This window comes from Momordica charantia (assembly GCF_013281855.1).
Source record: "Momordica charantia cultivar OHB3-1 chromosome 8 unlocalized genomic scaffold, Mcharantia_2.0 BLBB01000008.1, whole genome shotgun sequence".
NCBI classification, from domain to species: Eukaryota; Viridiplantae; Streptophyta; class Magnoliopsida; order Cucurbitales; family Cucurbitaceae; genus Momordica; species Momordica charantia.
The window spans coordinates 33,546,824-33,571,519 of NW_028275166.1; the positions used below are offsets into that span (position 1 = coordinate 33,546,824).

The following is a 24,696-nucleotide window of genomic DNA, read 5'->3' on the forward strand; positions in this document are numbered from 1 at the left end:
TATACTTAGATGTAATATATAAATATACTCAATTGCATAAAATTTTTTATAAAATAGAAATGAAAAAAATTGATCAAAGAAAATATATAAAAAACAATGAAGGGCAAAAATGTCGAGATTCATATTTCAAAGAACATCTAAAAGAACTAAATACCTCTCTCATGTGCATTTTAAGATACTAGGGTATCGTGACATGTCTAAGTCTACATTACTGAGGGAACAAAAAGGTGACAATTTGACATGTCTAAGTCTATATTACTGAGGAATGAGGAACAAAAATGTGACAATTCAAATGCCCATCTCATTAAAATCTTTGGATTCCTATGATAGAAACGGCGTCAAACCATTTAGTTCTAATGTATTTGTTACTTTGACTGCATATTAAGTTTGAATTAAGTTGAGAATAGAGTAAATCAAATAGGTTTCCAAAACCCACTACATTTTCTAAATTTCTTTTTAACTCACCAACTTTTTTTTTTACTATAACTTTATTGCAAGGTACATACGGTAGGTTTTGAATGTGAACACTAAAGCCTCCTCCTACTGTACCAAAAACCCAAAGATGCAACTCACAAACTTATACCCTAGCACGGTCAACAAATTTAGTAATTACTTTAGACCCCATCAAGGGGTGAATTTGTTTTAATTTGTTTTATTTATTTATTATTATTTCTTTTTTATTACATAAAACGGTTGATTCATTATGGTCTAAAGAGAGCGAGTTCGAATCTCATGATAGTCACCTACTAAAAATTAATTGCATTCCCAATATCACCGATACAAAACGACCATCAACCGCTTGTAGTTCAATAGAAACAGAACCCCCTTACATTTTATTGATACACCAAAACTTCAAATCTTACGCACACACAACAAAAGACAGTAGCAATTAGCAAACACAACAATCCCCACCTAAAATGTTTTTGCCAGCCTCACCTCACCAATTGGCTTTAGCTGCGTTAGCAAGAGTATTAACATCATCATCGGTTGCAATGTTGGAAGCAAAGTAACCAAGCACGTGGTGGGACTTTGCCAATCTAAGATTCTCTGGTATGGTTTCTTCATTTTCGTAGGCAATCCAAGTTGTATCAAAATATGTGTACCCAATTACATATCTCCCATCATTTTTTTATTCTCAGCCTGATTATCTTTTATAAACTTCTTGATATTGGAGTAGTCGATTCGGCCGTCCGAAGAAATACTGTCTCCTACGGCTGGTCCTTCGGCCTTCGAAAAGATGTCGTGTCGGTGAGCGTCCGCGAGTTTCCATGCCCAGCCATGGAAAGGAATTCCAAATACGATCTTTTTGGAAGGCAAATTAGGAAAACTGTTGATCCATGACTTGATACCTGTTCCATAAATTCAACGCAACAAGTGAAATAGAATGAAGGAATAGTGGCTGTGGTTGCTGTTTAATTACCGCTGGATAGATGTTTGAGTTCCTAATGTTTAAGTGTTATTTATTTAATCTTCATTGTTTGTTTTTTTGAGAAGAATTTTAATCTTCATTCACTACAACAAAAAAGTCTTCAACGACATTAATTAGCGACGAAGTTTTTTTCGTCGCTTTTCCAGCGACAAAAAATATTTATCGTTGCAAAACAACGACGAAAATAAATGCGACGAAAACAGTGTCGAAAAAAACTTTCCTCGCTGGAAATGCGACGAAAACAATTTTCCAGCGACGAAAATTTTTCTTATATTTTGAAAAATTTCAATTATATGATAGGAAAATAAAACTGACTTGCGATAACTTTACTTGACATGATATTTAATGAATTTACAGCAATTTAAGGGATGGCTTTCCCAGGTAGGAAAAGTAAAAAATTCACCTATTATTTCTTTAAAATTTGAAGAAAGAATAATTAAAAGCTTTCTTTTTTAATAGCAGGAATCAGAAACTTTTTTTCTTACGTAGTTTAATTCTCTCCCTAAAATTCCTGTCAACCCTCTAAAGTAAATGTATTTCAGGATGCCAATTGAAAAAAGTGTTGTAAAGTGAAGTATTTATTTTGCAAACACTTTCAGAATAAAATTAATCAAACGATTCATCTAAAAGCCAGTGTAAACTGTTTTTTCTTTTTTCAATAACTTTTAAACTCTTTTAGATTATTAAAAATTTAAAAAGAACTTTTAATAGGTTTAAAACGCTATTTTTTTTAAAAGATACTAGAACGATTTATTCAAGTATGTGAGAAACATGCGTACAAAAGATAAAGAGGCTAAGTAAAAACGCTCCAGTTAAGTGAAATGGACGAGATATTGTAGTTATAAAAGAAAGTAGACTTAGAAGACTAAGAGGAAGCTAAAACTATAATGTTATCCCCAAGGTGGTGGTAAGATTTGGAGACATCCGCAAAAGTTCTATTATTTCTCTCCAACCAAACTAAATGGATCCCACAGTATTGTACCAAAGATATTACGAGCACAAAGAGGGGATAGCATTTATGAGGTTTAAAACACTGTTAAAATTAAACTCCCTAAGCACAAAGAGGGGACCTACATATTTTTAAAAAGGTACTTATATAGTTATATTCCTCCCTAAGCACTCTAAGAACTTTAAAAGACAAATATGTCAAACACACTAAAATTACACCACAACTGAAGGAGAAGGACTCGCCACAGTACATTCTATACAGAAGTTTCAGCTAGATTTGGCACAAAATCGTCTATGTAGACCATCAGGCCTTGCAAAAGCGGGGTAAGCTGTTATTCCTTTATGGTGAACAAAGCATGTAGAAGACAATCGTTTTAACTTCCTATAAAAAATACTTGAAATCAATTTCATGAGTTCAAGAAAAAAGAATTTTATGGGGACCTAGGATGGATGGAAGAAAAATGGATAACGATCAATAGATACGAAGGGGAGGGCAGGCTATAAAATGAAACTATCTAGAGTCTAACTTCATAACATCATAAAACATGTTAAAATTTAAAAGACTAAATTGAAATTTTTAAACGAACTTATTGTAAAGTAAAAAACACGAACTAAATCATATATTTAGCGTTTGATTAATTCGTGTACCAGAGTGTATAGACACGTAGTTGGTCTTGAGATTGTAGAGTGCTGAGGATGGTCCAGTACGCATCCTCGAAGAATTTGGGGTGTAAAAATCATAAGAAATAAGGTTAACCCAATCCAAGGTTTGTATTATTGTATCAATTGGATACTGAATATTGTGGCGCACGATGGGCAAGTTGGAGACTGCAGCAACAAGGATCAACTGTTGTCTATGGTAATTCTTAGCATCCTCAACAATAGCGCTATGCCACTCAATGAGAACGTTTTCAAAGCCTTCCATTTCATCTTGAGAAGATGGATACAGCCACTCGAGATCTAAGCCGTTAAACTTTCCCTCTATTGCTGCCTCAATCGAGGAATTAATAAAGGCTTCGCGATTTGCACGCTCGCTAACCATTTTAGTGAGTACATCTCCATCTCCTCTGATGGATAGCAAAGTTTTGACTCTCGGATTGCTCAGTCTGACAGTCGAACTAAATTGATTGATTAGGATAACCTCCGAGGAATCTATGGTGACCTTGTAAGTTTCAGGGTCAACAATAACATATCCACAAAACAAATGGCTAAAAAACGTAGCATCAATATTAGCAGAAGGAAGCTCGGCCTCCGTGCTGGTGAACCAGTAACCGCCGCGCACAAGCCTTGGGGCCATTTTGAAAAGGAAACAAGGATGCTGAGATTAATCAGAAAGTGGATCGTAAACTATGATGCTTGCTTTTATATATATAATATACTCAAAATCAAACCTTCCTATTTCTTTAAATCATATTATATTACAAGAGGTCGAAATTGGGTGGAAGGTAAAGAAGGTCGAAATAAACAAACCAAAGACATGCTTTCCTAGATGTATCCGAACAGGTTAATTTCTGCATCAACCATACTATTTTTATTTCTTAAACTAATTTATCTAACTTCCTTGACTTCTCGTTTGATTAAACAAATTTATTGATCTAACTTCATTTTGTCCTTATTAGCTGCTCTAATGTGCTAGTTTGGACCAAGTTTTTTAAGGCTAATAAATTCAAATTGCACATGGGAATTACGTCGCACATTTATTTTGTGTATAATATATTCTTTTCCCACTTAATTTAGTCAACATTAATTTCACTAATATTTTAACCCTAGCATCACTAGTTTCTTAAAATAAAAAAATGACCAACAATCTGATCTACGTCATTGACACCAACTAAACAATTATTCATTTTTATTTCCTATTAATTTTCTTATAAATAGGATGATGATTCCATGGGTACCTGGAATAATGGGATTTGAACTCATTCCCTCTTAATTACCTAGTCCCTTTGAACCAATGAGCCACCATTGATGGTTAGTTTTGTTGATTCTAAATTTCTGATTGTCCATCACATAGATATACTTCCAACAAAGTGGTATCAGAGCTTGAGTTTTAAAAGACAATTATTTTTGCGAATGACAAACAACAATTTCGCTTCTTTCATAGCTTTACTTGGATCACAAGATACATGAGAGATTGTTGATAGAGGCTGTGAAGAACCAGCAGAGGATGTGGTCATGAATCAAGCTCAAACGAGAAACTTTGCAAAATACAAGAAAGACCATAAGGCTCTCACCATTATCCATCAAGCTAAGTCATTGATGATACAAATTTTGAGAAGATATCTGGAGCAACCACCACAATGCAAGCATGATAAATTTTGGAGAAAGAAGTTGATCGGGTTAAGAAGATCCGACTACAAAAATTGAGAGGTGATTATGAAGCATTACATATGAAGGAGAGTATGAATCAATTTCATATTACACTTCAAGGTTGCTAGTCGTGGTAAATGAAATGAAGAGATGTGGTGCGACGATAAATGATGGGCAAATAGTTGAAATGATACTTCGCTCATCGAAAAAATTAATTTCATCGTTGTAGCAATTGAAAAATCAAAGGATTTGAGTACAATGTCAATTAATCAACTTATGGGTACTTTACTTGCCCATTAAGAGAAGCTTCTAAAGAAGAACAAATAGATAACCGAGCAACTCTTTCACTCAAAGTTGCAGTTGAAAGATAAAGAAGATAGCTAAGAAAAAGGTTACCGAGGACAAGGTCGTGATAGAAATCGTGGGCGTGGTGATTTTAGAGGTCGTGGTAGAAATCGTGGGCGTGGTGATTTTAGAGGTCGTGGTCGAGGACACTTTGATTAAAGAAAGTTTGATGAGAGTAATTTCAACTCTAATTCATCAAGAGCTCGTGATAGACAAAATTATTCGAGCTCATAGGGAGGAAGGTCTAATGATGACAAGAGGTATGACAAAAGCATAATTGAATGTTATATAATTGTCATAAATTCAGTCATTATTCATGGGAGTGCAGAAATAAAGTTCAAGAAAATGCTAATTACGTTGAAGAAAAGATGTTAAAAGTAGTGAGCCATCTTTGCTTTTAGCATTTAGAGACGAGGAGACTATGATTTTGTGGTATCTTGATAGTGGAACAAGCACTCACATGTGTGGGAGTAAATCCATGTTCATGGAATTTGATGAATCTGTTGGTGGCAATGTCATATTTGATGATGCTACCAAAATTCCTGTAAAAAGAAAAGGTAAGATCTTGATAAATTTGAATAATGGGAAGCATTAGATTATCTCTTATATTTATTATGTTTCAAATATGAAGAACAATATTTTGAGTTTGGGACAACTCTTAGAGAAAGACTATAATATTTTGATGAAAGATTATAGTCTTTCAATAAGCGATCATCATGACAATATGATTGCTAGCTAAAGTCCAAATGGTGAAGAATAAAATGTTTCCATTAAACATTCAAACTGATGTTGCAAAATATTTGAAGCTATTTTTAAAAGAGATTCATCTTAGATTTGACACTTAAGACTTAGGCATTTAAATTCTATGACTTGAGATTATTAGCCAGGAAGAGCATGATGAAATGATTGCCATATGTCAAACAAGCAGATTAACTATGTGAAGGACGTATGCTTCGCAAGTAATAAACAAAGAGTTTTCCACAAGAATCTTCTTCGAGAGCAATGAGACCATTAGTGTCTGTTCACACTGATCTTTGTAGACTTATCAAGCCAAGTTCTTTCGGTAAGAATAATTATTTTTTATTATTGATTGATGATTTCAGCTGAAAAACTTAGGTTTATTTGGTCAAGAAAAATCAAAATTATTTGACATGTTCAAGAGATTTAAAACTCTTGTTGAAAGAGAAAGTGATCTTTATGTAAAAGAGATTCGACAGACGAGGAGAATTCACTTCAAATGATTCCAAATACAATCATTTTGGAAGGAAAATTATGATGAAATTTGATCCATGACTAAAGACCTATTCCATAAAATATTCAACAAAAGTAATCAGCAGTCTTTTTACTACAACAATATGTGGAGTGGGGGTTTGAACACACAACATTTAGTTGGAGATACATATCTTGACCTATTGAAATAGGATTGAATTGACACAAGTAATCAGTGTTAAGATGCATAAAAAGAGCAAATCAAATGAAACGAAGTAATGGTGGGTGTGGTTTGCTGTTTAAGAGGACCTAATCAAGGTTTTAAATATCGATGTCGATGGAAATGTTGAAGCCTTAATTTCATGGAAATATCGATAAAATGTCGATGTCGATGGATATTTCTCTAAAAGTTAGAAAAATTAAAAAATCGTAAAAGAATATTTAAATTAACAAATAACCATTTTCCCATTTCTAAATTAGTTAGAAATAATTAATATTAATATTAAATATATTAACGACATTTTGTTGATATTTTTCAGATTTTGTCGATTTTCTTGTACTAGGATGGAAATCTCGATTCACTCCTCATATCGATGTTGAACCCATGGAAACATGGATATGTTGATGGAAATGTCGACTCGACGAATATTTAGAACCATGGACTTAACCAAAGTTGTGATTTTTTTTTATTTTTACTATTTTTCAATTATAAGGTGAATGTTTAAAATTGGTCCGTGATAAACTTATATTACATGACCATTTGGAAGAGGAATTAAATTAAACCATCTCACGGAGGAAAAAGTCAAAATTTCATCAATCAATTTTGTTAAGATTAGGAATCAGAAACTTTCCTCGGAATTCTCCCTTAAATATCGTGAGATGCAAATTAAAAAGAAATGTCTAAAAGTGAAGTATTTATTTTGCAACTACCTTTGAAAGAAAACTAATTAAGCGATTCATCTAAAAGCCATGTAAAGTGTTTCTTTACTTGTTTTGAAGATTTTTTAAACTTTCTTATTAAAAATGTTAACAATTGCTTTTAATGGGTTGAAAGCACTCCTCTGTTTTAGTTCAACATGTGGGATGAGGGACTGAACTTACAACTTGTTCGTTGGACATATATGTGAATTGTCGTTGAATTATACTTGCTTTGACGGGTGAAAGCCCTCGTTAAAATTTAAACCAAATACTTTCTATTTTTTTTAAAACAATATTAATTATATTCCACCATTAGCACGTCAAAAGGCAATGCCAAGCACACACTAATTAAAACATCGTGTAAGTTAACCCGCCTAAGTTCACCTTCGTCAATTTTAACATTGACTAACAAAAGAAATGAGGGATGGTTCTTGACAACACTCCTCATCTCACCTTATAAGATGGGATGTGATAAATCTCCCAACAGAAAAGGCAGCCTTGGCATTGGTAAAATTGTGCACACAAACTCTGCTCTTTTGACGAAATGGCTTCGGAGATATCACAATGAGAAGGACAGGCTTTGGAGATCCCTTCTCAACGCCAAATACACGACCACTTCGCTAGCTTCGACAAAGGATGGGTCTTTTATGGTAAAGTCGATGAAGATCCTGCTTGCCTCCCGAACCAATAACAATTTGACTGTTTCATTAGCAGATTTATGGAGCATATATGATTCCTAAAAAGTGCAAATGTTTTCTATGGTGTGTCCTACACAGAGGTATTAGTATCCAGTGTCCTACATAGAGGTATTAATATCCAGGATAGACTTGGCAAGATTTCCTTCAAGGTGCTTCCAACCCAGCCGCTACATCATATCAAACATAGTAAATCCTTGGATCATCTCTTCCTCCATTGCTCTTATTATACAAGGAGACAGTTCTTCGAAATTTTTAATATTTCTACGCTCTTCCAGCCACAATGGATGCTTTCATTTTGGAATATATCAAGATTCCTCTTTCCACCAGTAGGCCTGTTCTTTGGAGCAATGACATCTACTCGATCATTTGGTTTATTTGTCTTAAAAGAAACAATCGTCTCTTTACAGACGTCTTTATAACTCTAGCTAATCTATGAGAGGACATCAAGACGGCGGCCTCTTCTTGGTCCACGAAATCATCTTTCTTCAATAATTACGATATTTTCACCACGTCTTTGAACTAGAACGCATTTATTTAACATCCTTCTCTTGTATATTTCTCACATACTTAATGAATAATGGTGTGACGTTTTTTCAAAAAAAAAAAAAAAAAGACATTGACTAACAAAAAAAATGACATAGTTAAAAAAAATGTTAATTAAAACATAAAGGACGGTAAACAATACGAACAAAATTTACGAGTGTTGAAGATGTTAACGACAATGGTACTCAAGTACCGCGAGTATCTCTTTGCATCTCTTTGCTTTTGTTGAGATAATGAAGCCAAAACATTATCTATATTTTTTTCCCAACAGCTTTTGGTTTCACAGAAGACCTCATAGCATCATATACTCTATTTGATTAAATTAATATATCCATTATCTAATTTTTTTTAGTACAGTATGTGGGGTGAGAGATCGAACTCACAATCTCTTGGTTGGAGATATATACCAAGTACCATTGAGTTAGGCTCGCTTTGATATATATATATATATATATATATAAATAAAATGTTTTCATCAGTTTAGTACTATTTTGAAGCAAAAATTATTCGCTTGTTGAATTTTAAATTAAAAAAAAAATTTATTAAAATTTGTTTTTTGGAATAAAATATTTAAAGTTGTTATGTTATATTTAATTTTAAATATTCTAAACCTAAAAGATAATACTTATATCATCTTAATGAGAAAAATTAAAAACAGGAGCAAGAAATACACACAGCTAGCTTTTGTTATTTCCAAAATTTCCTTAAAATACGAAATGAGAAATAGTGAACAATTAATATGACACTTCTATTACTATTTCTCTCTTCTTTGATAAGCCAGAATTGATAGCTTTCTAGCTTTTTATTCTTATAATATATCAGGAACATAAAAAAAAAATTGGTATTAAATTTACGTCCAAAAGATATAAACATCATGATGTAGGTGATACCATAAGATTTCATGTCGTTGCCGATAGGGCTAAGTACTACTAACAAGAAATATAAAAGTTATTGAATGACCTTACATAGATTATTGGATGCTATTTTTCCTCCTTGTTTAGGTTGTATAGAGTCAAAATAATTGACTATCCTACTATATATATTTCAAGGAAATTTTGATGTTCGAGGGATTAGCTCTTCCTGTTAGAGTGGATGATCTCATTTTGGAATATATTAATAATCCTCCCTCCACTAGTAGAAATCTACTTTGGTATAACAGTTTTTCTCAACCTTTGATATATTTGGTAGGAAAGAAACAACCGCCTCTTTACCAACATTTCTCGACCAATGACAAATCTTCAGGAAGACATAAAAATGAATGCCTCTTCTTTGTCCACGAAATTGACCATCTTTTTTAATTATGACCTTTCCACTGTCTTTTTGAACTGGAGTGCTTAATTTTACTTAATCTTCCTATATGGTATGTTTCTCACCTACTTTTTAATGAATAGTGTGTTGATTTCTTAAAAACAAAGCGATTAGTACGCTTATCTATTTATTTATTTTTTGTTAATTAGTACTAAAATATGTCATCAACATTTAAGAGTGATATTATATGGTTTTACTCCCAACTCGATCGAGCTCGTGCAAGAGTGTTATCTTCATGGTGGGCAGCAACATCCTAAACAAAGTAAACTCACAATTTCATTGTCTTAGCTTTCTTTGACCTTAATTTTACAATTTCTTCATCATCATATAGGTAGTCGATTAAGGATCCCACATCGACAAGAATAGCGACTGAACAAGGGTTTATAATATAAATTGGCTACTTTCTCTCGTTGCCAATTAATTTTGAGAGGGGACCCATGAATATAAATATGGTATCAGAGCGTATGAGCAACGAGTCCAAAAATGGGATCCGGCCAAGATCGATTTTTTTAAAAAAAGGAGGCAAGATGAAAGCGCTCCAATTTAGCGAGATGGTAGATATGTCATAATTACAAAAATGAGAAGATTTTATGGACTCGGAAGAAGCAAGAACTTTAATATCTTCCCAGAGGATAGCAGATGTAGAGGCGCAATCCATGAACGTTCTCTTGTTTCTCTCGAGCCAAACAGACCAAAGGATGGAGCCAACAACATTTTGCCCTAGGATGAATCTGCTACTGCTAGAGTGAGATGGATAAACTTCCAAAAGAAAATACTCAATCAGATCAGGCCAAGATCAATGAGTCAAAAGAGCCACGATCTTGAGGAATTGATTTTGAAATGGAACCCATGAATATTAATATAGTCCCAAAATTGTTATAAAATAGGGTATTGGGAACCCCTCAATTTCATAGCTCGGTTTCATTATAGTTTTATACTTTGGTTAAATGATATGTCAAATTAGACTTTTAAAACTTTTTTTTTTTTTGGTTATTGGACTTATATTTTCTAATTTTTTACATGATAGAAAGAAGTGGCAATTACTAATACTAATATACGTGAAGTGATATAAGCGGTCTACATTTATCGTGCCCAGAACTTGAACTGAACTTTATTGCTCTCGTATCCAACACAAAACCGAATGAATCAAAGTCAATATTTTTCTTTTTTTTTTTCTTTGAAAAGGAAACCAAACTATTTCATTACAAAACATGTGAGAAACCTACATACATAAAAGAGCGGGGAAGCACTCCAATTTAGAGAAGTTATTAAAATATATAGTTACAAAAAGGGAGATTTACTCGGAGGCTATGATGAAGCATTCGTTTTGACAATGTCCCATAATTGAGCGGTAATTCTGTGTATTTTCATAAAATATATTTGTTAAGGATCACATATTGAAAATTAAATAGATTTTAGAATGGTTTATAATAGTTATGGACTACTCCTCTCATTGACAATTGATTTTGAGATAACCTCATGAATATTGATAATATTCACTTGCACAGTAATAAGTTACTTATATGAACTTGGATGAACAATAGTACGTGAGAAGAGGAATTTGAGGGGGAAACGTTATTATTTAACATTTCTGCCGCTAGTTTTTGTTCTTCTTTCTTCTCGATTCACCCGATATATGTGATTACATCCCTGAAACAAAGTATCATATTGACTTAGGAAGGGAAGATCCAGGAGTTAGTAACTTATAATAAGTGGTTGGCAACATATTATTGTAAATGATCAGACTCAACATTAAACGGATTCCTCTATCATAATCATCAATTAGCAACAAATCATGCTCAATTAGCATGATAATTATTGCCAATATCATGGGTCAAATTCCACCTACTATGGAAGGAATATCACACCTCATAATAAAATCCATGCCAGATACCCATGAGATTTCTCTTAGTGAGCCATCTTTGATAATTTCTTTAAAAAGCAATTCTTCCCGTTGCTTTGTCAATATAACATTAATTCCTTGGATAGCTTGCATCAGACAGTAATGATTCCCTGTAAGTCTTTTGTGCAAATATCTATATTTATCCATTATTTTTCTTTGACCGAGGGCAATTGGAATGAATTGAGTTTCTTTGCAGCAACTTGTTTGTTTTATTTTATGGTATCACAGCTATTTGGCACAAAAGAAAAGAAGTAAACACTTGCTGGAAATCAACTTTACTCATGGCAAAAACTGAAACTGAGTTGTCCATTCAAACATTTCACCAATGCTCCAGTTTGATTTCAATCAAACTCAACTCCACAAACTACCCTATGTGGAAATCTCAGATCTTTCCTCTCATAAGAAACTTGGGAATTGAACATCATCTACACGGAGATCAGCCACCAGAAGCAAAAATTGTGGAAGGAAATGATGAACTTGCTTCCAACACTCAACATAGTGTATGGATAAACAACGATGGTCTTCTTACTTCATGGATGTTAGTAACCATATATGAAGAGGTACTCTCAATGATAGAAAGCTGTGAGACTGCACATCAAGTTTGGAAGTCACTCGAGGAGCAGCTACTTACCCTGACGAAAGAAAACAAACTGCATCTAAATGAGATGTTGATCAACCTGAAGAAAGAAAATCAGGAAATGGAAGACTACATAAAGAAATTTAAAGCAATCAGTGACAAATTATCTGCTATGAAAAACCCCTTGGATGATACTACCAAGGTATTCCACTTAGCAAGAGGATTGGGAGGGAAGTATAAAGATTTTAGAGTTAGCAATGTTATCAAAACCACCGTATCCCTCTTATAATCAATTTATACTTGCATTGAGAAATCATGAGATTCAACTAAGTTTTGAGCCAGAGGAAGAAAAATGGTCTCAAATAGATCATAATCAAGCCTTTCTTGGACAAAGAGGTAGATTTAGAGGAGGAGGAGGAAGAAATTTCAGTCCGAGGGGAAAAGGAAGAGGGAGCTTTCAACAACACACCAATGACTCCTATAATGCAAACCATTATCCTCAAAAGATTTAGACATATCCTCCTCAACAACGAAATAGTTCCAAGGATAGAAACATTCAATGTCAGATATGTGGAAAATATAACCACTCAGCATTGGAGTGTTGGAATAGATTCGATAAATCTTATCAATCAGAGGAAATTCCCAAGGTCTTTGCTTCTCTAAGCTTCAATGAACAAATTGATCCAGCCTTGTTTACAGATTCAGGAGCCTCTACCCATGTCATGAATGATACAGGTAAGCTCTCACATTTTAAAACTTACAATGACAGTGAACAATTATATATTGGAGATGGTATTGGAAATGGGTTCTATTAATGCTAGTTTAAACCAGCTTAAACTAAATAATGTGCTTGTTGTTCCTGAAATTAAAAAAAAATTGCTGTCGGTGATTAAATTAGCTTTAGACAACAATTGCTCCATCATTTTTAATGCTAATGGTTTTGTGATTAAGAATCAACAGAGACAGATTTTGGGCAAGGGAACTAAACGAGAAGGCCTCTATGCCTTAGTTGAGGAAAATAAAGAAGCCTTCCAAGCCTTTATAACCACTACAAACAACAATAAGGCCCTTATTCTTTTTGGCATAAGAGAATGGGACACCCCAATGATCTTTATCTTAAGCATCTCAGTGATTCTCATCTTTTGAAATTGTCTAATTGGAAAGATCATAACTCTATTTGTGATTGTTGTCAAATGAGTAAAAGCAGCAAGTTATCTTTTAAATCTAGCTAGCAATAAAATAAGCACGTTTCCTTTAGAGAAGATTCATTGTGACTGATGGGGTCCCTCTCCTATTGCTTCATGTCAAAATTTCAAGTATCATGTTAGCTTTGTTGATGACTTCTCTAGATTTTGTTGGTTGTATCCTTTAAAAAAAAAATCAGATTTCCTCTCTTGCTTTGTCAAATTTCAAAGACTTGTTGAAAACCATTTGGAAAGAAAGATTAAGTACTTCCAAAGCGATGGTGGTGGTGAATTTAACATTCAAGGGAAATCTTTGAACAAAAAGGTATTTTTCACCAATTTTCTTGTCCTCACACTCTCCTCAACAAAATAGAGTTGTGGAAAGGAAGCATAGACATATGGTAGAAACTGCTTTAACTCTCCTATTTCAATCTCATGTTCCCTTAAATTATTGGGTTGATGCTTTTTTGACTGTTGTCTTTCTCATCAATAGAATGCCATCAAAATCCATTAACATTCAAACTCCATTTTTTAAACTTTTTGGAAAAGAACCTGATTATAGTGTAATTAGAGTCTTTGGCTGCAAATGTTTCCCTTGCTTAAAAAGAGATTACAACAAAAGCAAATTATCAAAGAGAACCTATCCTTGCATTTTTATAGGTTATAGTCCTATCCATAAAGGATATAGATGTTTAGATGCTTTATATAATAGAATTTACATATCAAGACATGTAATATTTGATGAAAGCATGTTCCCATTTGAAGAACAAATCAAAACTAACAAAAATAAGGAGGAAAACTCTTTAGTTGTTTATGAATATATAGGATTTGAAGATTGGTTTCACGCCAACAATAAAAGTGGAGGATCAACCATCAACACCAATACAAAAAGCAAAGGGATGAACCAATTAAACCACAACAGATAACAACACAAACTGATTGAGGAGCCAACACCAGATGTTACTCAAGATGGAGAAGAACAAAACGTATGGCCACCTATACCTACTGATTGCTCACAAGAGGAGCAATCCACCCCTCCATCCAGACAACAAAATATAGATGGCCCAGCAAGTTCCTCAACCACCATCACCAATAACCAACATGAGATTTATGCATCTGGAAACACTCCAAATAATGAGGAAAATTCCAGTCACATACCGTAAATGCAGATTTTAAACAAACAATAGGTATCTCAACCGCCGGATATAAGTAAAATTTTTTAACTATTGACATTTTTCCATCTCTTGCAGGCACAAATGCAACAAATCAGCCAAGCTCTAGGCAAGAGCAGCCACAAAATAGAAGTCAAGCAATTGGAAAAATAGCTTTCAAGGATCAAGCCTCATCAATACATTCTATGGTCACAAGAAGTAGACTTAGAGAAAATACCCATCTGAAAGAAATTAAACCTTTGGACAAGGAGAACCAAATAAGCCACAAAGCTTTCTTAGCTCTTGATCCTACCAGAGAACCCAAAAACTACAAAGCAGCCCTAAACATCCCTCATTGGAATGTTAAGGATCCCAAATTGAAAAGAGAGAGGACCTAACAATGGTTTATAATAGATATGGGCTACTCCTCTCATTGTCAATTGGTTTTAAGATGGAACCCATGAATATTAATATGGTATCAGAGCCCAAAACACTCAAACGAGAAATCGGTCCAAAAATGGGATCCGACCAAGATCGATTACCCAAAAGAACCACGATCTTGAGGGGGCATGTTAAGGATCCCAAATTGAAAAGAGAGGGGACCTAACAATGGTTTATAATAGACATGAGCTACTCCTCTCATTGCCAATTGATTTTGAGATAGAACCCCATGAATATTAATATGGAAAACTGCTATGGAGGAAGAAATTAAGGCCTTGATACAAAACCACACATGGGACCTAGTTGATCCTCCTCAATCCACCAACATAATTGGATCAAAATGGATATTCAAGACAAAATTTGAGGAAGATGGATCTATACAAAGATACAAGGCACATCTTGTAGCCCACAGATATTCTCAAGTAGAAGGAGTAGATTACGAAGAAATCTTTAGTCTAGTAGTCAAACCAACAACCATTAGACTAATCATAGCCATAGCAATTACTACTGGATGGGACTAGGCAACTCGATGTCAAAAATGCCTTTCTTCATGGATTTCTTAAGGAACAAGTATATATGACACAACGACTTGGATTATGTCATATTGAGTGGTCTGCAAACTCAACCAGTCCCTCTATGGGTTAAAAAAAGCCCCAATAGCATGGTTTGAAAGACTTTCACACTATCTCCTTCACATTGGATTTACTTGGTCTTAAGCTGATCCCTCCCTATTTATGTTTAAGGAACGATCCACTCTTATATTAATGCTTGTTTATGTTGATGATATAATTTTGACAAGTAACAACACCAAGGAGATAGGAAAATTAATCAATCAACTAAGCATAGAATTCGCCTCGAAGACCTTGGAGACCTTCACTTCTTCCTTGGGATAGAAGTTACTAAACTACCTACTGGAGTGTTCTCAACTCAGCACACCCAAGGCGGTCACAACCACCCCATCCACTAATGACAACAATTTAGTGTATGCAACTGAATACAAAAGTATAATGGGATCATTGCAATACCTAACTTTTATCACCTATGTAGTAAACAAAGTGTGCCAAAACCTTCAAGAACCCAAGCTCAAAGATTTGAAGGCAGTAACACGAATTCTCAGATACATTAGAGGAACTCTAAGGTATTGAATAAATTTTCAGAAAAATAGTAACCTAAACTTGTATGCTTTTTGTGATGCAGATTGAGGTGGATACCCAGAAACAAGAAGAAGCACATCAGGTTCTTGCATCTTTCTAAGATCAAACTGCATCATATGGAACTCAAAGAAACAATCAACAGTTGCAAGATCCAGTTCTGAAGTAGAATATAGAGCTATGGTTACCACCACTGCAGACCTTACTTGGATTACTTTCTTGCAAAGAGACATTAGAATTCGACTACTCAAAACACCACAACTTTTTTGTAACAAAATGAGTGCCATTCGTATGGCCAAAAATCCAGTATTTCATGCACGAACGAACGAAGCATATGGAAATGGATTATTATTTTGTAAGATAAAAAGTTTGTCTTGGTCTCCTCACAACAAAGTATGTACCATCCAAGAAGCAACTAGCTGACATCTTTACCAAGCCCCTCGCAAAATCTCATTTCAAGGAATTGATCAGAACCAATCTAGGAGTACATGAAATGCACTCTAGATTAAGGAAGGATATTGGAAATGATCAAACTAATGACTCAACATTAAACGGATTCTTCTCTCATGATCATCAATTAGCAACAAATCATGCTCAATTAGCATGATAATTATTGCCAATATCATGGGTCAAATTCCACCTGCTAGGGAAGGAATATCACACCTCATAATAAAATCCATTCCAGATACCTTGAGAATTTCCTTAAAAAGCAATTCTTTCCGTTGCTTTGTTAATATAATATTACTTCCTTGGACAGCTTGCATCAGACAGTAATGATTCCCTATTGGTTTCTACTTTACCTTTATTAGTTTTCTTTTATCTAGTAACTCTTTTGTGCAGATGTCTATATTTATCCATTGTTTTTCTTTGACTGAGGGCAATTGGAATGAATTGAGTTTCTTTGCAGCAACTTGTTTATTTTATTTTACATATTTCTATTTCGTTTTTAAATTTTATTTCTGATTTCAAAAAGATACATGATTGTGGGAACTATTTATGTTTCTTATTCTTTTTTAATACAATGTTTCTTATTTCTTATTTTCAAGGAATGTTTTCACAACTCTATACAAATTATAGATATAACAAAATTTAGTTTTTATTTTTGTTCTAATCCTCAATTTTCTAAAAACATAATTTCTTTTATTTATAATATGCATGATTTTTTTTTTAAAGAACTTATAATATGCCGGATAGATATTCAAAAGACTGAATATTTTATTTTTTATAATTAATTTTTATATAAAACTTTGAATTTTTTTAATTCAAATTCAAGAGTATGCGAAAACAAAAAATAGGGTACACTAAAAACATTTTTTTATTAAAAGGAGAGACAACAAGACACCATAAATATACTGTTATGGAATAATCTTGTTTTTCTTTTCTTGAAAGCAGACGAAATGAAGAAAATAGCCAGAGAGAAGATGGACACCAGAGGATTTTAAAGTGGTTCAGCTTAAAGCCTACATCCACTGTGTATCGGCAGCAACACTCAATTCTTGGAGGAAAAAATTACAAAAGGAATTCATATCTCTCCGGGAGAGCCTCTACACAGCAACTATTAAAGAAAAAAAAAGAAAGGCCCAAGCCCAAAAGCCCAAAGACATTTCAATTTGGCTTCAACACGTGTAAAGCACATATACTAACAAGCATAGTTTTATTTCTTAAAATATTTCTTAAAATAAAAAAAAAAGAAATAAGAAACAAGAAAAATGGGTTCTTTTGTAACACTCTATAGATATATAGTGCTCTCCTCAGTTAGAAATGACACATGATTAAATCATCCATGAACCAAAAATGTAAGTCGATGGATTTGAGTAAATTTAATCATTTATTATATAGAGGATATATAACACGTATCACCAATGGTCTAAGCTATTTTATCCATTCAGTGGATGCAGCCCTAGCCAGAGATTGATCTTCATCATCGGCTGAAATGTTCCAAAGAAAGTAACCAAGCATTTCCAAGTTTTTTTTAACTCTTGAAATCTTGAAACTTATGGTGTCTTCATCTTCGTAGGCAATCCCAGTTGAATCACAGTGTGTGTAGGCAATTGCAAACCTTTGGTCCAACACCACATTGTTGGCATCATTCTCAGCTATAAATTTCTTAACATTTCTATACTCTATGAGACCTTCCATGGAAATATCCTGTCCTTGAGCTGCTCCTTGGGCTGGTGCAAACACTCGGGGATTTCCAGAACAATTAAGCTTCCATGCCCAACCATGGAAGGGAACTCCAAATACCATCATTTTACTAGGCAAACCTAACCGAATCCATGTTCTGATACCTGAAAATTCCACACAATGTTAGTAGGTTCATTTAGAAAGTAGGGTGAGTTTTTTCAGTAAAAAGGAAACATGTTTTTAGGAGTGGGCTAGATTTTGGAGATTGTGATTGTGAGTAATGCTTTAACTAATTGAGCTGTTCTCGTATCGACAGAGATTAGTTGTGGTACCGAAAGATGTGCAACAAGATATATAGATATCTACTTCTTTTTTATAATAACTCATTTTCTCTGTTTAATTCATTTTATCTGTCCCTACAAACCAACAAACCAACATGGGTCCTTACATGATGTTTTGCCCTCACTTGCCTGTTTTCTAGAAAAATCACCTAAATAGGTCATCAGGTTACCTGGACATCCAACCTAAAATTGTTCCAAAGCTAAGCACGTAGGCTTAACTTAAAGTTGGTATTATTAAACCACCTAGAAGAAAGATATACTTTTGTTGATATAGATAGTTACTCTCAATTCTTTTAAGCATTTACTAATTATGCTTATATGATCTAAAGATCTATACTTTTTGGATGTGGTGTTTAGTTCATATTCATGTACCCCTCTACCGATCAGGTGTCACACGTACCCTTCCAACTTTCACTTGGTTTGTCCTCCAACCACCACATCTGGGAGATATTATATATGATACCATTTGTAACACCCATAATAGTTTTAACATATCATTTTCAACATATTAAAACACACCAGGTAGCAAAAACAAAAATAAAACTCATATGAAAGGAAAACCATAATCAATTTATTATAAAACACAATACCAAAGTCTCCAGACGAGGATCTTCTCCTTGGATTGAAGAATGCTGAGGATGGTCCAACTTCATTGCTTGACAAAATAGGGGTGAAAATATCATAAGCAATAACATTAACCCAATCCAAAGTTCTTCGAATTGCTTGAATTGGATATGTAAGGTTCTCTAAACGAGGTGAGTAGAAGACTGTAGCAACAAAAATCAATCGTGGTTCCTTAGATTCTCTGGATTCTCTAATAATAGCTCTGTGACACTCAATAATTAGAGCTTCAAAGTTGGCCATGTCCTCCACAGAAGAAGGGTACAGCCACTGAAGATCAAGGCCATCAAAATTGCCCTCCCTTGCTTTGGAAATGGAGGATCTAATAAAGGCTGCACGATGGGAAGAATGGGCAGCCATGGCACCAAATCTCTCAGCCTTTGCATCATCTCCTCCAATGGAGAGCAAAGTTTTCAGCTCAGAATTGTTTTCTTTGACAGTTTGAGAGAAGTGATGAATTAGAGGTTTTGCTGAATCAGAAATGGAGAGTTCATAAGTTTGGGAGTTGAGACCAGCATGGCCACAGAAGAGATGGGTGTAAAGATTAGCATCAATTCTGGAGGCTGGAAGCTGGGAACTGGTGTGGGTGAACCAGTAGCCAGCATTCACAAAATTATTGCAGGCCATTTGATTTAGACAGAACTGGCGGAAGAAGAAGAAGAGAAAATTGAAGGAAATTAAACCATATATGTTGTGGTTATAAATTGATCAATTTCATATATATAAAATACCCATGACCAAGTCATTTACTCTGTTTGATTAAACTAATATATCTATCTAACTTTCCTTTGTCCTATTAGCTCTAATGGGTTAAATCTTTCCATGTATTTTAAATTTAAGCCAAATAGATCCAATTTCAACGAGAAATTATTATATGTTATATATAATTTTAAACATTAATTATGTATTCTGTAAGTCAAGATTCATAAAATAATACCTCTATTTATTTATAAAAAAATGGTTGTTTCTAAATCACCTAGACAATTTTCTTAACATTTATTTCAGATGAGAAACTAAGGGAAAAACAAAAAAAGTTACTAGTTACCAAAAAACCGAACAAGAAAAAGAAACGGAAACGTATCGACTTAAATCCAAACTTGTTTCAATTATATATCATTTTGCAATTGAAACTAACTGATGATGTGTATTCCTATTATGTTTAAAGAAAAAATTTATACGTTCAAGCTATGATTGGAATGATCCCCACACCATTATACTACTCTTAGAGACCTTAATTTTTACTGTTTTTATTTCTGCTGCTTTTCACCCTCCATCCATCCTTTGAGAATTGTGGTATTGATAAACTATCAATATTCATGGGTTTCATCTCAAAACTAATTCACAATGAGAGGAATAGCCCACTTTCTTTTGACTCAGTGATCTCCTATCTGTTTTTTGGACCGGATGCTTGTTTGAGCTTTTGGGCTCTAGCTTATGGATATCTCAACACTCCACGTAGGGATTTGAGCACAGGACCTCCCACTCTGATACCATATTAAAGATGAATAAACCATCACTCAACCCAAAAACTTAAGCTAATAGGTTGGGTAAATTATATGGCTTAAACTAATAGGTTGGATAAATTAAATTCATATATATTTGATATCTAACATAAACATTGGCAACACTCACACAAAGATGAATTCCCGGTAAAATCCATGAAAACCAACCTTCCTATCTCTTCTCTTGGCATTTCTACAGACTAGCTTCTTCATCAGCCATTGTGATTCAAAAAATGCAAATTCTTCATTTGGTGTGTTATCCATCGTGGTCTTAATACTCACGACAAGCTTCAGAAAAGGTATCCTTCTCTTTGCTGCAATCCAAATTGGTGTGTTTTATGTCAATGCTCCCATAAATCTCTAGATCACTTATTTCTCCACTACACATATTCTTTCAATATTTGGTCTCTTCTTTTTGATACCTTTCAAATCTCCCTCCCACTCCCCGATAGCATTGGTTCCTTTCTGATGGAGTCCTTGTCACACTCAAACCGCAATAGAAGATCTATTCTTTGGAGCAATGCTGTGGGATCCATTATCTGGAGCATTTGGTTATGGAGCGAAACAGTCGTACATTATCTAATTTATATAGATCTTATTTTCATCTTTGGGAAGATATCAAGACCTTAGCATCCTCATGGTCTTGATCAAAATCTCCTTTTCTTGTAATGATGATATATTGACCATTTCGCTGAACAGGAGAGCGTTTGTTTAGTCTCCCTTTGGTATGTGTGTTTATGACCTATCTCTTAATGAAATGGTTTCATTTTCAAAAATAAAAATAAAAACTTTGTTTATACCAGAGTTGCAAAAGAGTTTAACTTTAACCGTTTTTTCAAGTGCATATTTTCCGTTCAAGATGATGATAAAAATCAATTGACAATATGAGCTGTAGCCTATTTATATTATACACTCTTGTATATTCTTTATCTCTTCGCTATGAGATTCTTTAACAAACATTATAGATCTCTTCCTCATTCTGCCAATTTCTTACTAACTTGATTTTTTGCAAATTATTTAATCATAAAGAAACTTCCTCGATAAATCTCCCAGGAAAATTCTCATAAATTACCAACCATTTTGACCTTTATTATTTACCTTATTTGTTAAAGCAATGACATAAAGGTTTGGTCTAAGAGCTGATTTTTAGCTTTTTGCCATGGGAGAACAGTTCATCTCCATAGTTGATTTCTTCTCTTACCTCTATAAAAATATGATCTTTGTATAATTAGTTCGATATATTGAAAAGCTGCCGTGAATGAAAATTTGGCTTTCTTAATCAATCCTATTTCTTGATCAATGAAGTTTGACGAGTAGAAATATATTATAGAAAGGGATCAATTTTGGTTTGTGGCAATGCAAGTCAATGTCCTATACAAAGTTGGGTTACACGGAGAAGACAAAGAAGTGATGCTTTCAATAAGTTAATTAAGTGATGATGGTGGTCAAATGGATTCTGGTGTGGTTCCATCGGAGGTTTTAAAAAATTTAATACAAGTGATGAAGATGGGAGAAAATGAATTTGAGGGATGGAAGTGCAATATGACTAAGTTGTGCTGAAAATGCTTTTTGCAAATGGGTCCGAGTCGTATGTGGGTTGCTGCACGCCAGGGTGCGGGAGCCCGTCCAGGTCAAGGATCTTCCCAATATATTTTCTCAACAAAAAAATAAAATTAGGTGAAAAAAATTCTAACGTCAGTTAGGAAAACGATTGAATACGATAACGAGACCATTCACAATGGAACAAGAAGATCACAAACTCGCAACTTTGCCAGAGAAGCGACTAGTCGCCTCCGCCGAAAGATGCTTAGCCAAAAGCGACGAAGGGGGAAACTGTCGTAGAAGTTTTGCCCTTTGGATCTTGGTTGGCCTTTCATCCCTAGTCGTTCTTTGAGAAGCAACTGCATTCTCATCTTCCGAACATCTACCTTTAGAGGTTCCAATATTCCTAGAAACGGAGAGCCTCTTGCCTCGCCTTTTCTAGCCTCTCCTTCATACTTGCTTACCTAGCGCCACGACAACAGAGGGGAGGATCGAGCTGGGTGGTTGAAAAACAAGGGGAAGAGGGTCCGATGGATGGACAAAACCATCAACCTGTACATGTAGTTCACGGAAAGACAACCCGCATTTCATTTTATTGGATACATCAAGACCTCAAATCTTACACACACAACACAAAAGACAATAGAAACTACAAAACATAAAAATCTCCTACTTATTTGGGCAGCCTCAGCCACGAATTGGCTTTAGCTGCGTTAGCAAGAGTGTTAACATCATCATCGGCTGCAATGTTGGAAGCAAAGTAGCCAAGCACGTGGAGGGACTTTGCCAATCTAAGCTTCTCTGGTATGGTTACTTCATTTTCGTAGGCAATCCAAGTTGTATCAAAATATGTGTACCCAATTACATATTTGCCGTCATTTTTTAGATTCTTAGCCTTATTACTCTCTATAAACTTCTTAATATTGGAGTAGTAGATTTGGCCATCTGAAGAAATATCGTGTCCTATTGCTGCTCCATCCGCCTCCGAAAACACGTCGTGCTGGAGACGATCGGCAAGTTTCCATGCCCAACCGTGGAAAGGAATTCCAAATACAATCTGTTGGGAAGGCAAATTAGGATAACATTTGATCCATGCCTCGATACCTGTTCCATAAATTCAACACGAGTAATCAGAGGTTTTTTAGTACAACAACATGTGGGGTGGGAATTCGAACACACGACTTTTTGGTCGAAGTTACATATCTTGACTAGTTGAGATAGACTTAGATTGACACAAATAACCGGTGTTAAGAATGCATGAAAAGAGCAAATGAAATGGAATTAAGGAACGGTGGGTGTGCAGTTTGAAAAGATAAGAAACCTAACAAATGTTTATGATATACCAATCCTATAAATAATATTAATATTGTGCCCCTGCCCAAAAGCTCAAACTAGCTCTCCTATCCAAAATCAGATCTGTTAAAATAATGAGATCTAATAAAGGTTGCCACTTGGTTTTGATTTCCATATATTCCACCAAGCATATGCCAAAGCACACACTAATTATTGAAACACCAAGTTTATGATCCCTGTCAATCTTAATATTGACCATTTTTTTTAGTACAACATATTAGGGAGGAGATTCGAACTCACAACCTCTAGTTAATTACCGTTGAGGTATGTTCGCTTTGGCCAATCTTAATATTGACTAACAAAAAAAATCACACAATTAAGTTTTGATATTTGTTAACATAAAGATCGTAAACAATACAAACAAAAAACACACACATATATATATTAGAGACTAAAACACATATTTAGCGTTTGAATTAATTCATACCGGAATTTACAGACAAGGAGTCTGTCTTTGGATTGTAGAGTGCTGAGGATGGTCCAGTACACTTCACTGAAGAAGTCGGAGTGTAAAAATCATAAGAAAAAAGGTTGACCCAATCCAAGGTTTGTATTATTGTATCAATTGGATACTGAATATTGTGGTGTACAATGGGCAAATTGGAGACTGCAGCAACAAGGATCAACTGTTGTCTATGGTAATTCCTAGCATCCTCAACAACAGCGCTATGCCACTCAATAAGAAGGCTTTCGAAATTTTCCATTTCTTCTTGAGAAGATGGGTACAGCCACTGTAGATCCAAGCCATCAAACGTTCCCTCTTTTGCTTCCTTAATCGAGGACTTAATAAAGGTTTCACGATTTTTGGGTTCGCTAGCCATTTTAGCGAGTACGCTTCCATCTCCTTTGATGGATAGCAGAGTTTTGACTGTCGGATTGCTTAGACTGACAGTCAAAGTAAAATAATTGATTATCGTAGCTTCTGAAGAATCAATGGTGACCTCGTAAGTTTGGGGGTTTACAATAGCATACCCGCAAAACAGATGGGTGAAAAAGTTAGCATCGATATTGGCAGAAGGAAGCTCGGCATTGGTGCTGGCAAACCAGTAAGCAGCACGGACAAAACTTGGGTCCATTTAGAAAAGGAAACAAGTTTGC

The 24,696-nt window shown here is 34.5% G+C and overlaps 3 protein-coding genes across 3 annotated transcripts; all 3 read right to left on the reverse strand.

Annotated features, from left to right (window-relative positions):
• Window positions 1-746: 746 nt before the first annotated feature.
• Window positions 747-3,719, reverse strand: LOC111013111 (class V chitinase-like). The gene is made up of 2 exons (XM_022287486.2): window positions 3,026-3,719; window positions 747-1,349 (listed from the first exon to the last, which is right to left on the reverse strand). Exons 1-2 carry the CDS (start codon window positions 3,672-3,674, stop codon window positions 1,108-1,110), a joined length of 891 nt encoding a protein of 296 aa, XP_022143178.1. The 5' UTR covers window positions 3,675-3,719; the 3' UTR covers window positions 747-1,107.
• Window positions 3,720-17,720: 14,001 nt separating this feature from the next.
• Window positions 17,721-19,865, reverse strand: LOC111013117 (class V chitinase-like). The gene is made up of 2 exons (XM_022287496.2): window positions 19,171-19,865; window positions 17,721-18,403 (listed from the first exon to the last, which is right to left on the reverse strand). Exons 1-2 carry the CDS (start codon window positions 19,826-19,828, stop codon window positions 17,988-17,990), a joined length of 1,074 nt encoding a protein of 357 aa, XP_022143188.1. The 5' UTR covers window positions 19,829-19,865; the 3' UTR covers window positions 17,721-17,987.
• Window positions 19,866-22,804: 2,939 nt separating this feature from the next.
• Window positions 22,805-24,696, reverse strand: LOC111013120 (class V chitinase-like). Its single transcript, XM_022287499.2, has 2 exons — window positions 24,026-24,696; window positions 22,805-23,349 (listed from the first exon to the last, which is right to left on the reverse strand). The coding sequence occupies exons 1-2, from the start codon at window positions 24,672-24,674 to the stop codon at window positions 22,919-22,921; spliced, it is 1,080 nt and encodes a 359-aa protein (XP_022143191.1). The 5' UTR covers window positions 24,675-24,696; the 3' UTR covers window positions 22,805-22,918.

Excerpts from the sequence above, each read along its gene's own strand:
- LOC111013111 (XM_022287486.2), bottom strand. The coding sequence starts at position 3,674 with ATGGCCCCAAGGCTTGTGCGCGGCGGTTACTGGTTCACCAGCACGGAG. Across the intron at positions 1,350-3,025 it reads CTACGTGTCTATACACTCTG|GTATCAAGTCATGGATCAAC; the intron begins GTACACGAATTA and ends TTTATGGAACAG.
- LOC111013117 (XM_022287496.2), bottom strand. The coding sequence starts at position 19,828 with ATGGCCTGCAATAATTTTGTGAATGCTGGCTACTGGTTCACCCACACC. Across the intron at positions 18,404-19,170 it reads ATCCTCGTCTGGAGACTTTG|GTATCAGAACATGGATTCGG; the intron begins GTATTGTGTTTT and ends TGGAATTTTCAG.
- LOC111013120 (XM_022287499.2), bottom strand. The coding sequence starts at position 24,674 with ATGGACCCAAGTTTTGTCCGTGCTGCTTACTGGTTTGCCAGCACCAAT. Across the intron at positions 23,350-24,025 it reads CTCCTTGTCTGTAAATTCCG|GTATCGAGGCATGGATCAAA; the intron begins GTATGAATTAAT and ends TTTATGGAACAG.